The sequence below is a fragment of the Psammomys obesus genome, unplaced genomic scaffold (assembly GCF_907164565.1).
Source record: "Psammomys obesus unplaced genomic scaffold, mPsaObe1.curated_primary_1811, whole genome shotgun sequence".
Classification (NCBI taxonomy): Eukaryota; Metazoa; Chordata; class Mammalia; order Rodentia; family Muridae; genus Psammomys; species Psammomys obesus.
In genome coordinates, this window is record NW_026596101.1 from 21389050 (window position 1) to 21405355 (window position 16306).

Here is a 16306-nt window from a genome sequence, read left to right on the forward strand (position 1 = left end):
CATGGTAAGTCTGGGCCTGCTGGTACGAACACCACCTGTAGCAGACAGCTTTGGGCTGAGATGGGACAGGGCAGTGTGTCAGTGACTGTCTCAGTCCTGTGATTGCCTCCTGGTTCTATCATTTAATCTTCCTGCAGTCCACTCTGGAAGCTATTGAGGACTACTGTTACTGGTAAGCCAAATGTAGCTGGCAGAGTAACTGTTCTTACTTAACAGTCCAAAGCAAACATGTGAGCACTCTAAGCCCAGTAATCCTTGTTTCCTGAGATGCCCACATGGGTGGAGGGGTGTCAGTGGTACTGTGTTGCTCCAGCAGCAGGGATCTTTATGGCCTTGAGGGTGAAGATGCCACCTGGGTGTGCTTTCCTAGTTATTTTCCATTGCCATTTTTCAGTTATGTACACTCCATCCTTCAACCTTAATATTTACTACAGACCCCTCGGCATTTGGCCATATAGGTACAGGTTTATGGAACTTAACAAAATAGTGGTTATTTAAAATACCCAAGGCCTTTTAGAGGCAACAGAGCAGAGCTACTGCCCTCCCCTTCTCCTGGCCCCTCACCTGGCTCCTGTGTGCAGGGGCCTCTGGAAGGCAGTGTACCTGGAATGCTTATACTTGCAGTATGGTGTCTTTCCATCCTCTGCTCTGGTTCTGGTTTGTGAGTTTGCAGCAGACCAGGTAGGGACTGCAGTGGAATGGGTGCTTGTGGCTCTACTGTATAAGGGAGAGGAGTACGTGATTAGAATTTGGTACAGCCCCAAAACAGGTATTCTTTTCAGTTTCTGTCCCCAGTGTCCCTACTGGCTGGCACTAATGAGAGAGTCTACTTCCTTCCATGGCAGAGATGGTGGCCAGGCTCCAAGGGGACATAATTCTTAAGCTTTGTTTTGGTCTTGATACTGGGTTTCTGCCAAACTTGTGGCAAGGATGCAGGGGCAACATGTGGACAGCTGATAACTTCTACAGAGCCACTGTTACTGATGGCCTGGACTTCTGTGAGCAGCAGATGCAGGTATGAAGAAACGAAAGATATTGGCACAAGTCATCTCTTTAAATCTGTCTTTCCTACTTTGTGTGGTCAGTTTCATGTATGTAAAACCTGTCACTACTAAGACTTGACATGATGGTCCTCTGAATTGACAGTTTTCATATGGACCTTCCACTGGCAGCTATGAGCTCTGTAAGGACCTGCCTCTGCACCCTCACCTGTATAGTTCAGGAGTCATAAAAGCAGTATCATTCAACTTCTGAATCTGAGGACACTTTATTAAACCCCACAGCAAATACCCAGTGTGTGTGGCTAACACCTGCTGATACCTGACTGCACACACATATCTGCAAGGTCCACCATGCTCTGGAAATGTTTATGTGGGGTCCTTACCCCCATGCTTTATGGCCATGAGAGAGGTTAGTCTGAGTTTTTCCACCAAAGGTCTTTCCAAATGATGAAGGGCAAAGAACATTCCCAGGAGGGGCTCAGGGCACATATTACTGTTTTGAGGAAAAAATGATGAGCGGCACACATTCTAATCTTTAATTTACTTTAATAGTATAAACCTCATGTAGGTAGTATTAAGCCACAACAACAAAGCCACATTGAACAGCATTTAGTAAAAGGCGCTCATAACCATGCACAGCAATTTTCTACACAGACACAATGATGCAGATTCTCCTTCAGGACTGAAGACATTGATTAAATAGAAAATTCAGTTTAAAAAGAGCATGCGGGTTTTAAATGCCATCACATAGCTCATTTACATGGGGAGAAAAGCTGTACAAAATGGCAGCTCTCCACAGGTTTTAAACCTGGAATCAAAAGGTAATGGCATCCATGGCATTTTCTATAATATGAAGGGCAGAAGTTACACAACCGGTCCCAAGAAAATTTCACACTGGACTTTCCTTTAGTAGATGTCCTTAAAAAAAAAAAAAAAAAAAAAAAAAAAGAGTGGGGGCAGATAACTCAGTTGTATCTTAACAGAGAAATCCAAACTACAGGTACAAACTAGCTGGTACTATGAAAAATGTGCAGCTTTTCAGTTACAAAACTAGTTGAACACTGATTTACAAGTTAATTGGGAAAACAGACTAGAAAAATATTACAGCACTTGAGTTGTGTGTGCAGTAGCATTGGCATCCGTGAATGAGCAGGCTGTTGGGATGACAACTGATGGTACCTTCCTGAAGAAAGGCCATTTTTAATGTGCAGTCTATACCAAATGTTACCCAAACACTAAAACTTAACAGTGATAATGTTGAGCTTTTTTCCTACATTGTGTATAAATACTAAAATTATTGAAAATTAACTGAAAGTGCATATTGCTGAGCATTAGAAATGTCTGATATCTTTCTCCTTCCTAAGCCACTTTTAAGTTTACTGTTTAAGTTGTTGCTAAGACAATAGCCCCCAAAGAAAATGAAAGGATTCATTTAGAGACTGCCAAGCTTCCCTGTGTTTTACTTGGAAAGCCACTTTCAATAGTGCGATTGTCACAACAGGCAATAATAACACAGGCAAGATTGAACAACCATGAGGGGTGAGGCCAGGGACACAAGTGGGAAGCTGAAGCCAAATGACCCACGTCTCACCAAAGGCACTGAGGACTAACTACAGTCTTTACAGTCTTAACAATTATTTCTTAGAACACTCCAGTAGTTTATTTCAAAAACACAAAGCAACCTATGGGTCAGGCAAGTTTTTACACTTAGCTTCCTCAGAGCCAAGTGCCTGCTCACCATAGCCACTAGCAGCCCTTAGTAGGCTGGGCCCCATCTCCCAAGTCCACATCTCAGCCTAAAATCCCAATCATAGAGGGGACAAATTTCACTAGAATAGACCTGGTGGATGAGCAAAGTATGCCAACCTTATCTTACTATTAAATACTAACTTTTTTTTACAGAATGTAGTTAAATCAGGATAAAACTCACTTCTAGTTAAAAGGGTCAATTTACCATTTGTGGTTTATATGCCACAAGTTAGCTATCAGCATTGTTTTCAGAGAATGTTTGGTAGGCTGGTTATTTTTTTTTACCACCAAGTCTTGCTGACAGCACAGGGTAAACAAGGGAAAACTGCTGCAGCCCCTTGGTTCCTAAGTGCCTGTCTATAGCCACACAAAGCTCCAGGTTCTGGAGAAGGCTGAGGGTCTCACTAAGTTCCTTCCAGTTAGGCTAAACTCTTCTGTGAAAAAAAAAAAAAAAAAAAAAAAAGGCAGATATAGCCTTAGTTTTGGATATTAGGCTAACATCTCTTCTAGCTTCTGGGCCCTTGTAAACTTAAAGAACTGCCCTCCTGTCAGGACCTTTCTGGCTCAAGGCTTCATTGTGCAGGAATGAGTGACACCTGGCCCAGGCAGCTCCTTGTCCCTGGAAAATGAAGTTTGTAAGAAACTCACCGGCACAATGTCCCTGTTAAGGGAACCTTACAACCCCCACATCCATTCACATTAGCAATGCTAGCATCAACTCTTGACAACATAAAGGTTTGAATATGTGGCTACATGTCTGTATACATAATGTACACCTATGTACACACATTATATACACTGTACAAAGAAGATAATATGAACACATGTACATTCATTCAGTCATCTAGGCCTGTAACTCTGGACATGCACAGTGCGGCTGAAGGGACAGGTAGTGCACAGAAAGTGCACACTGGTGGGAGGCACTCAATGAGGAAGTCCAGAACTTTATACAAAACACCTAGGCCAACCCCATCTCCTTTTGGAGTTAGCTTTAGAAATTGACAAAAGCACTAAGACTTGCAAAGAACTACATAATCTGGAGACTGGAAGTTAGGCAAAGGAAGAGGTAGGGCTTTCTGTTTTGTTTTGTTTGCCAGTGTGAGATGTTCCCAGGACCCTCCCCCTAGAGAAAAGCAACTATTAGGTGGTGCTTTTTCATAGCTTGGACTTAAGAGTTTCAGCAGCACCAACAGCTCCACTGCACCCAGCCACTGGAGAGCCACAACAGGTTTCCAGACCCCCATGACACCAGGTCCCAGATGATAGTTCCTGCTGTCAGGGATACTGATTTGAGGAAGTGCATGAGCAGGACTACCCTTCAAGAAACAAGTGTGTGTAGTGTGGGTGATACTGCTCCACTTGGGGGCCACACTGGCCACCCTGGTTGATGCCGTGACTGCCTCAGTAACACTGTCCACATCTAATACTGACACTGACAAACTAGAAAACCATTCCACGGGCAGAAGTGACTCCTTAAACTTGAGTACAGAAACTCAAGACAGTACAGCCTCAACTGCAGCCTCAGCATGAGAGTAGGCAATAAATAAGCCCCTTCAACACACTGCGAACTGGAAGTGACCAACTAACACTTTGAGGAGTAACTAGGATGACTTGCTTAGGGAATTTGGTCTCTGTCTACGTCTCCTGTCCTGTTTAATCCCACATTTCAACATGGAACTATCTTAACCTTATTTGAGATATTTCTGGAAAAGCCCAGTTAGCCAGGTCAGAGCTCCTCCCTGAGAGAGGAATGTCTAGACAGGTCAGTCCTGCTTCATCAGATTTAGAGTATCACAGACTCTAAATCAAGGGTGGCAAGTCCTGAAAGCTGAAGCCTAGGCATCAATGCGCTATCTGTAAGAAAGAAATTGGGGCTGACCTTCCTAGGTCCATTTGACAAGAGATGGAATGGAACATTCAAAGTTTGAAATGATTTCAGTTAAAGAGAACATTGTATGGATATAATTGTTAAAGGTAAGGCCACGAAAATCTGGACAACCAGTAAAGGAAGGGAGTTTGGACCAAAGTGGCCCTGCGAATTGGCCATTGCCAATGACGGGACTTTTACAAAGGACCAGGTTAGAATCACTAACTCTTTTCTAAGCAAAATCCTCCCCCAACTCCTCTAGTGTCATCTTACCAGAGGTTGGGACTTCTTATCCAACCATAGTCTAAATAGCCTAATGGGAACTGGGATACCCAGGCCCTGTCTGAGTGGCCTAGAAACAACTGGCATGCTCACACTGTAAAATCTTAAGGGAAGCAAAGCCAGAAACTATAGGATGAACATATGTACTGTAGGAAACCTCTAAAGATATTAAATAGACCCATACTTACTCATGTCTAATCCTTTTGTCTTAACTTTGACATACACATAAAAAGAAAAAAGAAACTTAAGCTGGCAAAATTAGATCCTTTCCATTTTATACTGGCCATCCCTGCTGTTCTCCAATACTGGCTTACAAATCTAGCTAGGAATTCAGAAGCTAGAGATACTATCTGCACTTAACCCCTGCTGGCAGTGGACAAAGTGTCATTAGCGCCTCAAAAGAAAACAGCCAATGTAGCCTTGAGCTCCATAGCTGTACCTGTCCACCAACAGGTACAAACTTAACTTTCTTAGTTTCTGCTATCAAAAAAACGAATACCAAGTACCTGTCCCAACCTTCCACTTTTTTCCTGCTGCTGCAGTCTTGTGCCCATGGGAATGCAGAGAGCTTTAAAGTCAGATCTGTCTTCCTTGGAACTGAATTCTGCACTCTTGTTGGTAGCTATTATCATTATAACTTGAAGGAATTTGTGAATGAGGGTTTTTCTTTTTGATTTTGGTACTGGGAATGGAACCCAGGACCTACCTAGAACATGCTAGGCAAGCACTCTACCACTAAGTCACCACTCTACCCTACTCCCCAGACCCTTTTAAAACTCAGGAGTTTCCTCATTAAGTTGCTCAGGTTGACCCTGAGTCTATAATCCTCTTGCCTCAGCTTCCCAAGTGCTGACATTACAGGCCTGCACCATATGCCCTGTCTAAGGATTGCTTTTGGATCCTCTTTAGAGGGTAGTCTGCTTGTTATTTCAAATGCCCCAGAAGGCTTTGTTGGACTAGCACATTCGTGGGGGAACTGAAAAGCATGGTCTTCAAGTACACTGAAACCACTAACAGAGATCAGAAAGAATGTATCTTGATGCCGTTTGTTCAGTCCCACTCAGCTGCAGGTTCTGAGTGAACAATTGAAGATACTGGCTCCTCTCCAGGCACACCAGTAATAGGAACCCTCACTGCTGAAGCCGTACTTATCCTGAACACCATGAACTTCTATAGGTCATGTTGCTGAAGACTGCATATCACCCACCTTGAACTTTTTTGGTCAAAGGCTCCAATTCCTATGAATTGGTAGAGGGAGCTGGACAAACTTTCAGTCATGGAAGAATTATGACTCTCATCACAGGCACGCTGACAAGCTCCAATCTTAATTTTGAAAATTAGTGAAGCCCAGGTTCTGGAAGAGTCTGCAGACAGACATCAAGGATCAGGACCATGTGGGCAAGGACTGTGACATGCATCTCTGGCTGACACAGCAGCTCTTAGTGGGTCACTGCCAATTCTGTCACCTGCACACAATGCCAGGAATCCACATCTCATTCACAGGGATTTAGCTCAGCACCACCACTGTGCACAGCTAGGAGTGCCGCCCTCTTCTAAATGTGAGCGATTGTCTCCTGTACCCTAGTGAGTTTTCACAGGGATCATTAGCATTTTGACAAAAGAGACGGTTTTCCATTTGCACTGTCCACAGGCAAGATGGTAACATTGCAGACTTGATAAGAAATGCTTAGAAAGTGCTAACATTACCCTGGTAATTAGTAGCTATTAATTCCAAGGACTCTTTGTTTTTCTTTAAATGTATTTACACATACTGTTCTTAGGTTCTTTTAATACTAGTCTCTGATATTATAAAACTTCAGTATTGTTTTTTGCCCTTTGAGAATTTCTAAATACAAATTGAATTAGAAGGTTATTCCAAAATCTGCTGCACCAAAAGGTGTGAAAACATTTCTTAGGGCAGGGAAGTATTCTACTCGTCTTTAGTTGCTATTGTCTGGGATGAACAGGAGGAAGTGGCTAACACACTGGAGACACCTGCATAAACCAAGACACTGCTACTTCCCTTCCCTTGCACCTGCACAGTCCTAGGAGGCATCCCACTGTTGGTGGCTGTCAGCTGTGCACTATAGACTGGCTCCAGTGATCTGGCCATTATATTCTGCTGTCTCCATCTTGAGGATGTAGGGTATTATGCTGTCTATTGAAACATTGCCAATGAGACCAGTAAAAAAAAGTTCTTCTGTTATGTTGGAGCTCATGAGCCTGAGTGCTGGCAGGCGGACAAGAATCCTGGCCAACCTGGAAGAGAGAGCAGACATTAGAGAAATGAAGCATCTAGCTGCCTGTGGCCAGTTCTTGGAGGTCCTTTTGGACCCACACAGAACTAATCCAGACATCAATCTGCTTCTTTGTTGTTGTTGAAATTAAAAAAAAAAAAAAAAAAAGTAATGAAAGTTTAGCATGAAGAGAAACAAAAAGTACAAAAGATATATGTGCAGGATTGGTGAGATGGCTCAGTAGACAGAGTTTGATGTCCAGAACCCACATGGTGCAAAGAGAGAACCAACTCCTACATATTGTCCTACAGTTATACACAGCCCCTATACATAAATGTAAAAAATGGCCTTCCCCCCCCCTTTTTTTTTTTTGAGACAGGCTTTCTCTGTATAGCCTTGGCAGTCCTGAACTCTTTTTCAGACCAGTCTGGCCTGGAACTCAGAGATCTGCCTCCCCAAGTGCTGGGATTACAGGTGTGTGCCACTGTGCCAGGCTGTAAAAATGTTTTTAACAGTAAGTATGAAGTTCTCATGCTGCTTAATGCTACTCTTCCCACCTGCACACAAAAAACTGGAAATTCACCATCAGACAGTAAGTTAAAATATGGAGTATTCCATAATGAACTACTATAAACTCAATAAAGGATACTGTGGTCATGCACATCTGCAGTCACAGCACTCAGGAAGCTGAAGCAAGAAGAGTAAAGTCAGAGGGAAGCCAGCTAAGTGAGACATAATTATCTAAGAGTTACTGGTAAGCAAACAGATCCATACTGTTCAATAAATATTTAAAAGGAGCACAGCTGTGGTGTGTGTGTGTGTTCATGGTTTGTTCCCCTTGGCATGATAGCCATGAGATAGTAGGCAAAGTATATCAGTAGCCAAGTGAAAAAAAGTTTTAAAACAACCCTTCTGGAATTTATGATCCCAGTTATTTTTTTGTATAACATGTTTTGAAAGCAAATATATAAAATATTAATAGTAGGTAATCTTGAGTAATAATGCTTTTTGAAGTAATTTTCTTTCCCTCTTCCGCTTTCTAGGGTGTTCCAAATTTGCTGCAGTATTTATGAAAAAAAAATTTTTTTTAGATTGATGTGTATGAAATGCTTTACCTGAATATTTGTATGTGTACCACGTGAATACTAGGTGCCTGCAGAGGTCAGATGAGGATGTTAGAGCCCTTGGAACTGAGTTACAGACAGCTATTGGCCATCATGTGTGTTCTGGGAATTGAACCCTGATCCTCTGCAAGCGCAATAACTTTTGAGCTATCTCTCTAGCCTACTATTTCTCAACTTGTGGGTTACAACCCCTCTGGGAGTCTACAACAAAACATATTTACATTTCAATTCATAACAGTAGCAAAATTACAGTTATGAAGTAGCAATGAAAGTAATTACATGGTTGGGGGTCAACATAACAGGTGCTGGCTGCCAAGATTGTTTTTGACCTGAATTTGATTCCCAGAGCTCTCATTTGTGTGCACCAACACAGAAAGGAAGTAGGTATCATGTGTAATAGTATATGTCTTTAATCCCAGCACTTGGGAGACAGGGAGGTGGATTTCTGTATGAGGCCAACCTCGTTTAAATTATTTTCTTTCTTAATTTTTCTTTTTCCTTTTTTCTTTTCTTTTTGATCTGAGATGTTAAACAGATCAAGTGGTTTCAGGAAGTCAGCAAGGTAAATGAGGCTGGACTTCCGGAGTACCAGCCAACTCAGCTGGGCCTCATCAAGCTGAATGAGGAGGCAAGCCAGGGTACTTCAAGAGAATCAAATATGAAAAAAGGTACAAAATAGGGAAAGTCTGGAAAGTGGGCTGTGAGGTGGCTCAGTAGGTAAAGGAGTGTGCCAAAAAGTCTGACCAAGTGTTCAAGTCTCAGGACTGAGAGAGAAAACTCTGAAGGGTTGTCCCCTGACCTCCAATGAAGCACCTTGCTACATGTGCCCACACATACACATATTAACACACATTCACACTCCTAGAAAGTATGTAAAAAGAGAATTGCAACAGAACATGCTATATACTTAAAGCTCTCCCCTAGGATTATGCCTAAGTGGGTTTCTGATTCTTGTAGGAAAGCTTTCCTCATTCTGTCCCTGACACCCATTAAGTACCTTCATCTCTAACCTCTCTTTCCTGAGTCCCTAACTGGGTCAGGAAATGAGACATCTACTTTCTAATGCTGCCAAATTCTGGTTCTAGAGTGAGGAGTTCTGCCTTGTAGACTCCAGGGCCATCTACTGACCATAGGAACTATGGGAGCACTGTGGCCTAAGGGAACAATCTCCTTGCACACAAGGCCAGACTGGAAATGTGGGTAGGAGTACATAAATAGACAGTCCCACTCTTTATATACCAGAGACTGAAGTAATTCTTTACAAGTGACTCAGTGTCTTCAATGATCCTAGTGGAAATTGGTTTTAGGAACCTATACCTGGGCTAAGGAGATGTGCACAAAACTGTCTTGACTATACACAGAGAAATCCACTAGAGCCATTGGTACAACAGAAATCTACACAGAGTGTACAAATCTGGATTGTTATTTTCGTTTACTTTGGGAGGATGAGGAGAGTTAGAAAAGCTTGTCATACATTCTATTCTTTGATAGATCAACTATACTGTCTAAATCTGTATGAGGCTAATACACACCCTATTGTTAAAATATTGCTAATTAATTCTTACCTACGTAAAGGGACTTTTTCCCACCAATTTTATTTAAGGACAAAATTACCTTATGCAACTCACTCCTTTATATGGGCCAGATTTCTTTCTTGTCAAGTAACTTCCCCCAAGGGTACTGAGCACCTCTTTAATGTGTGAGAACTGAGCCTCAAGGAATTAAATTCCAGAAGAGCACCCCCTTTCTGACTAGTAGCAGCAGTTATAAGCTTCCTGCTTAGCATATGCTTATTTTTGCGCACTCTTTCTTTCCTTCCTTCCTTTCTTTAGTATAGTGTTCTGCCTGCATGTACACCTGTGCTCCAGAAGAAGGCGCCAGATCTCATAGATGGTTGTGAGCCACCATGTGGGTGCTGGGAATTGAACTCAGGACCATTGGAAGAGCAGCCAGTACTCTTAACCTCTGAGCCATCTCTCCAGCCCTGCGCACTCTTTCTTATTTCTACACCTTATTTCAGTGATCTATAAGAGGCTCTGCCAGGTTGCTACAATCTGACCCAGCCACACACACTTCTTTCTGTGTTGGGCAGTCTTGTGCCTCACCTGTATGTGTCTTCTGAGTAGGTTTTCTGCACATAGTCCTGTAGCTCCATCTGTGCCTTCTCCTGAAATTTCTCAATCTGGCTTGTGCCTGTCAAACCTGGATGATCTGAAAACAGAAAAGTAAACCCCAAGTTTTCCTCTGTATTTGGAAAGTGTTATAGACATCTTAATCTTTCTTTTTAGTTTGCTGATACTCTTATCAAATATAAGCAATCAAACTCTGAAAGCTGATTCAGTGAATTAGGAACTTGTCAGACACATGGGCTTTGCTCTGTATTTTTCCAAGGCTGCAAGAATCGCAGGAGGGGTGCAAAATCTAACACCCCCCCCCCCACTGGCTCTAAACTAGTTTCTTTACTATAGGAAAGAGATTTCTAAAGATACATGAGGAATATTCTCTTTCCAGATATTTAATTATATAATGACTCCTTTTGATACTTTTGTTGTAAAGTAGGGAGTCTGAGGAGGAAGAGAAAGGTTATACTACATTCAATCCTTGCTGTTGAGGTTAATGATCAGCCCAAGTAACTTCTCTAGAGGCTTTGAGAACAGCTGTAGAGAGGAAGAATGTGAGGCTAGCCCAAGTGCCTTTTGGTTTCCACCAGAAATTCTGCCTATTCAGCTGCTACAGTCAGACATATTGCTATCCAGAGACAGTAAAGCTAAGTTTCGATCTGCCTGGATTATATACGCTCAAAGAAAAATGACTACTGTACAGTGGTCTTATTTAACCACTCGCTTGGTTAGGGTAAAGATCAGATCTGTTCAGAACATGAATCCCCAGGCACATTTCTTCATGGTTGTAGTGACAGGCATTTAACAACTGATGTATTGATGCTAGATATCAAAGCCCTTATTATGAACACCCTGAGTTATGTAAAACATGGAAAGGCTCGCCTACACAATTGGTGGCAACATGGCCAAGTTCAGAAACATCAGGAGACACAGTGCAAAGTGTCACAAGTCCCCACCACATATCTTACCGGGGCTAAAGAGAACTATAGCTTTAAGGTATGCGTACTCATAGCCGTCTATATCCAGTTTCGCCATGCTGTTACAAAACTCCTGCAGCTTCCAGATGTGCTCCATGACTTGCTTTATCCGGTCACCTGAAAGCTTATCTAGAAAAAAGTATCAGAACCTCTGAGGAAAACTGCTAAGAACAAGACTTGTCTTTTAAGGAGTCACACACAAATGAAGGTAAGTTCACTTTCTAAAGAGAACCAAGTCATTTCAAGCTAGTCAAGAGCACATTTCCAAATGAAATTGAATAATAAGAGGTGTCTATGCCTAGAGAGATGGTTCAGTAGTTAAGAGCACTTGGTGCTCTTGTACAAAACCTGATTTCAGTTCCCATACCATGTGGCAGCTCATAACAATTCTGTAATGCCAATTCTAGGTGATTTGATGCAATCTTTTGATCTGTGAACATTGCACACACAAACATAAAATAAAAACTTACTTTTCTTTAAAATGGGTAGTTACATTCAGCTCGCTGTCCACACTGCCTCAGTAATATAGCTAATTCAGCCTGTACTTGTCAAGGCTTAATTCTTTTATGACAACTCATACTTCAGTACATAGGATCTAGTTTCTGCAGGGCCACACATGCTAATCCACTGGACTATCAAATGTTAGATGCCACTGTAGATCTTACTAGAGGAGAGTTGTTTGTCCAGTCACAACAGTTGGGTCAACCCTGACACAGGCTGGGTTTTGTTATCTAGGTACAGATTGGTTCAAGATACTCCACTCCCATAACCCTAGGACCTACCTTCCTGGATGCTGTTCTGCAGGTGGTTGACAATGGCTGCCAGTATGGTGGAAAGACTCATAACCTGTGCGCACTGGGCTAGGCCAAGAGTAAAGAGCTCATTCCAGCAGGCCCGTACCAGGCTGGTATTGCAGTCCTGTCTGGGAACATAAGGATAAGGCTTAGTGTGGTGCATGTGGCTGACTCTAAGCATGTGAGCTCTACAGACTCAAAGTCTCAGCACCATCCACCATCTAGCAAGGGTGTGACAATGATCTATTATATGTTCAGGTCATTCACAGAAAAATTGACCAAGTCCTTGAGTAAGTCTGTGAAGGTTTTCACAAAAGTCCTTTAGATGATAAATTATAAGACTTTTTTTAGGCTAGCAAGGTAGCACAATAGCTAAAGATACTTGCCATTAAGCCATTTGAGTTTGATTCCCCAAATCCACATGGTGGAGAGAACCAGTACCCTTCAATTTCCCTCTGATCACCACATGCAAGCTGTGACATAGTTAAAAAAGAAAAACTTAAAAAAGAAAAAAAGAAACACGTTTTTTTATGTGTGTGTGGTATGTGTCCATTACTGTATGGGTATATATGTATGTGTACATTTGCATGTACGCTGGAGGTCAACATCAGATGCCTTGCTCAACCACACTCCACTTGAGACAGGGTCTTTTTACTAAATTTGGTGCTTACTGATTTGGTTAGGCAGGCTGGCCAGTGAGCGCCAGGGAATCTATATTTACCAGCCCAGTTTTGTGTTTTGCAGACAACCACTTCTATGCCTGGCTTTTATATGGGTTCTTGGGGTCTGAACTCAGGTCTTTCTATTTCTGCACAGGCTCTTTACAAAACCATCTCCCAAGGCCCAGTAATGAGAAACTTTAATAGTAGTGGTATGCACTTAAAATTCCTAGCACTGGGGAGGCCAAGACAGATGGAGATCTATAGGACTCTCTTGCTAGGCCTTAGCTTCACGCTTCCCAGCCTGCTGTCCCTAGAAGAGTATGCTTGCATTGGGCATACTCCAGTGCAAGTCCCTAGGTTCCTAGGGCTCAGGTTTTGTCAAACCTAGCTAATTGAGTGGCCCTGTCTCCCAAGGCATGCTCCCCTAAGCCTACTTGGGGAGCATGTATCTTGTACCTGAGAAAAATACTTGAGCTTGTTTCTATACACATACACACCATCTAAAGTTTGTTTTTGTGGGGCTGGGGATGCATAAAGCAAACATTCTAGCACTAAACCATATCCATAGCTCCTCTACTAAAGTTTATTAAGGTTTCCCATAACATTCTAAATCCTCTTAGTCCTAGCTCAGCTCTAAGTATATGGGTGTTTGTGACTCAGGTCCTCCAGCAAAGATGAGCAGCTGTACAGATCAAAGGAAAAGCACTGGCTACAGATTTTGAAGCGAATACAAGCCTGGCAGGCAGAACAGCTAAAGCTGGTACTGAAACAGCTCTTGTGTAGTCGATACTCAGGAGAATTTCCCAATCTGCCTGGAAGCTGGAGAAAGTAGCCTGTAGACAGAGCTATTTCCTCTAGTTGCCTCAACTCAGCTACATGGAACCATTCTCATTTCCTAGGTACAGCTTTTATTTGTTAGGATTTAAGAATAGTATGTGTTTTATTAAAAACAAAACAAAAAAACACCTTTAAAGGTACTAGCCTGGGCAAAGACATTGGAGAAGCTTTTAAATTGCTCAGATAGAAAAACAAGAACCACTCAGGGAAGTAGGGACATCACTATTTAGCTGTGTCAGTACATCTGCATGACTGAGATGTCAACTGTCTCCCACATGTTCTAAGAGTTCACACGAATTTGCAAATGTTTATTCAACAGTTAGTGCCTATCCAGTTGCCCTGAAAATGAAAAACCAAACCTGTCCATCTCTCCTTTAATAACGAAGTGAGGTGAACTATTGTCATGTCCTGTGCCACAGGACACAGACATATGCCACAATACTCAACCCAGTAGCACGCTGCAGATCCCCTTCCATGTTCAGCTCTGGGTTAAAGGTGCTTTATTTCTGTCAGAAGTGAGATGGCTTTCCCACAGCCTTATAGCTATCAAATGCCATTAATGATTCTCAACCCCGATCTGCTTACTGTAGGCCACTGCTATGAACCAGTGGACAACCTAATGTTTCTCACATATTACCTGTGGTGATTACCCTGCAGCATGCATCCATTCACTTCATTCCCAGTATCATGTGGCTTTTTATGTTCTGGCCAGACTATAAGCCACAACAGTTTCATATTCAAACTGGACATTAGTTACTCAGCCTAGTTAGCAGAGCTGGCATTGGGACTGACAGGAAACAGTGATGTTCATAAACAAGCAAACAGGCCACAGGCCAGTGGTCCTCACAGGTTGGCCAACACTGAGGCAAGGGACTGTGTAAACAGGAACCAGTGCCCTGACATTCTTCCTATCAAAGGCCAGACACAGCTCCTAGCAACAAGTCTTTGGCACACACAAGAACTACTGTTTCCTTCAACTTGTTCCACTGTTTCCTTCAACTACACTTAATAGAACTGTGGGTCATTGAGTGAGTTAAGTTGGAACCATCATACTCAAAAGGACCTCAGAGACCTTGCTGCTCATTCCTAGAAGAGCAATTCCCATTATTCAAGGACACCCAGGAATAAAGGCCACTTACCCAAGTGCCTGGAAGGCTGGGATTGACCTTGCCCAGTGCATGGACAGGAAAAGCAGGCGGGATGCAGACTCGCAGATATAATGCACATTGAGGTACTCTGGCATAGGACTGGGCATTGTAAGCTGGAAAATAGGAGGCACTGTGACACAAGAGCTACAGGAGAGACAGTATGGTCATACTATTTGACCATGTGTTTTTAAGGATGGCTTCAAGATTATAATGAAAGGGTGCTGGGCAAGAAGATAGTACCTCACTAGAAGAACAGCCTGTCAGGGCTCCAGACACTAATATTCACAAGGGCTCTGGTGTCTTAGAAGCAAGCCTTGGGCAACTGTAGTCAAGGACCCTAACTAGCCAAGTGACTGACTAGATCTCTCCAGCACAGAGACTTGAGACAAGAGACTCATTTTAGAGACTACAGACTGGAAAGCATTTTGATGCCCTGTTAGGAGTGCATACACAGAAAGACCATGAGGAAAGACTAAGGACCAACTGGTATTCTTCAAAGATAGAATGGCTATGGCTCTAGTGGGCAATTTAATTAAAATCAGAGTCTGGTTGCCTACTTGCTAATGAGCTTATCTGATGACTTCTGTACATAGTAGAGAGATAGCAAAGTGACTGCCTAAGTCTATGTTGCTGTCATAGCAAGAAAGAGGCAGTGCAGCCAGCTCCTGATCCAGTGGCTAGCACCATGGCAGTCTGTCTTGGTAATGATGTGTCACACTTATTGCAGGGTCACTTTCAGAACCAGATGGCACTGTGAAACAGTTACATAAAGAAGCAACAGTAATATGCTTTGAAATTCAAGATTCTGCCACGATTAGAAAATGAATTTGCTACAAGGTCTGACTTAACATTGTAGACTAGCATTGGTATAGTGCCTGGCTCAAGCATACTGAGGAGACAGGTAGCACATGTTTAACATGTGTACTCACCTTAAATGTGACATGTGTGTCTGAAAGGAGGGGGCCTTCAACTTCAATGATGGGTGTTGACTGATCTCTGCTGATGACATGGATGCTCCCTCCTCCACTAGCATCTATCCCATCTGCCAGACTTGGAGGTGAAGCACTATCTGTGGTATTAAGTGCTTTCGCTAAGGTGTCAAATGCCCTAAAAATGAAACAGACATCAATGGTAAGTACAGTAAGAGAGCCCTAGCTGATTCTACTTAGATCCATGTCCTTTCCCGTACACCCAGATCTGAATATTGCCATAAGATTGTAAATTAACAGGAGGACCAAGCAGAGGACTCAGTGGCTCCCACCAAGCACCTATCTGGCCTGACACCAAGGCCAGAATGGAAGAGCAAAACACAAAGGGCCAAACTTCAGGGGAGAAACACGCTGTGCAACTAGCCAATGCCACCCAGAAAACAGGTATGAACAAATCGAAACAGGAAAGAGGTACACTATTCTGTGTAGTGCTCAAGACAAAGAACATTTTGTCTGATGAAGACCCTGGTGTAGGGAATCAACTATAGTTCTGACTGCCTATGGCACATGATGTAAGTG

General features: G+C 42.7%; 1 protein-coding gene across 4 annotated transcripts in view; it reads right to left on the minus strand.

The window, feature by feature from the left end:
- Positions 1-1527: 1527 nt before the first annotated feature.
- The window catches only part of Nr2c2 (nuclear receptor subfamily 2 group C member 2), a 58991-nt gene continuing 44212 nt past the window's right edge, over positions 1528-16306 (minus strand). For all 4 annotated transcript variants that reach the window (XM_055628610.1, XM_055628607.1, XM_055628609.1 and 1 more), the window contains 6 exons: positions 15728-15905; positions 14790-14911; positions 12140-12279; positions 11349-11486; positions 10366-10471; positions 1528-7158 (listed from right to left, as the gene is read on the minus strand). In XM_055628610.1, coding sequence (XP_055484585.1) covers positions 6984-7158; positions 10366-10471; positions 11349-11486; positions 12140-12279; positions 14790-14911; positions 15728-15905 — 859 coding nt within the window. In that variant the 3' untranslated portion in view covers positions 1528-6983. The remainder of the gene's footprint in view (positions 7159-10365; positions 10472-11348; positions 11487-12139; positions 12280-14789; positions 14912-15727; positions 15906-16306) is intronic.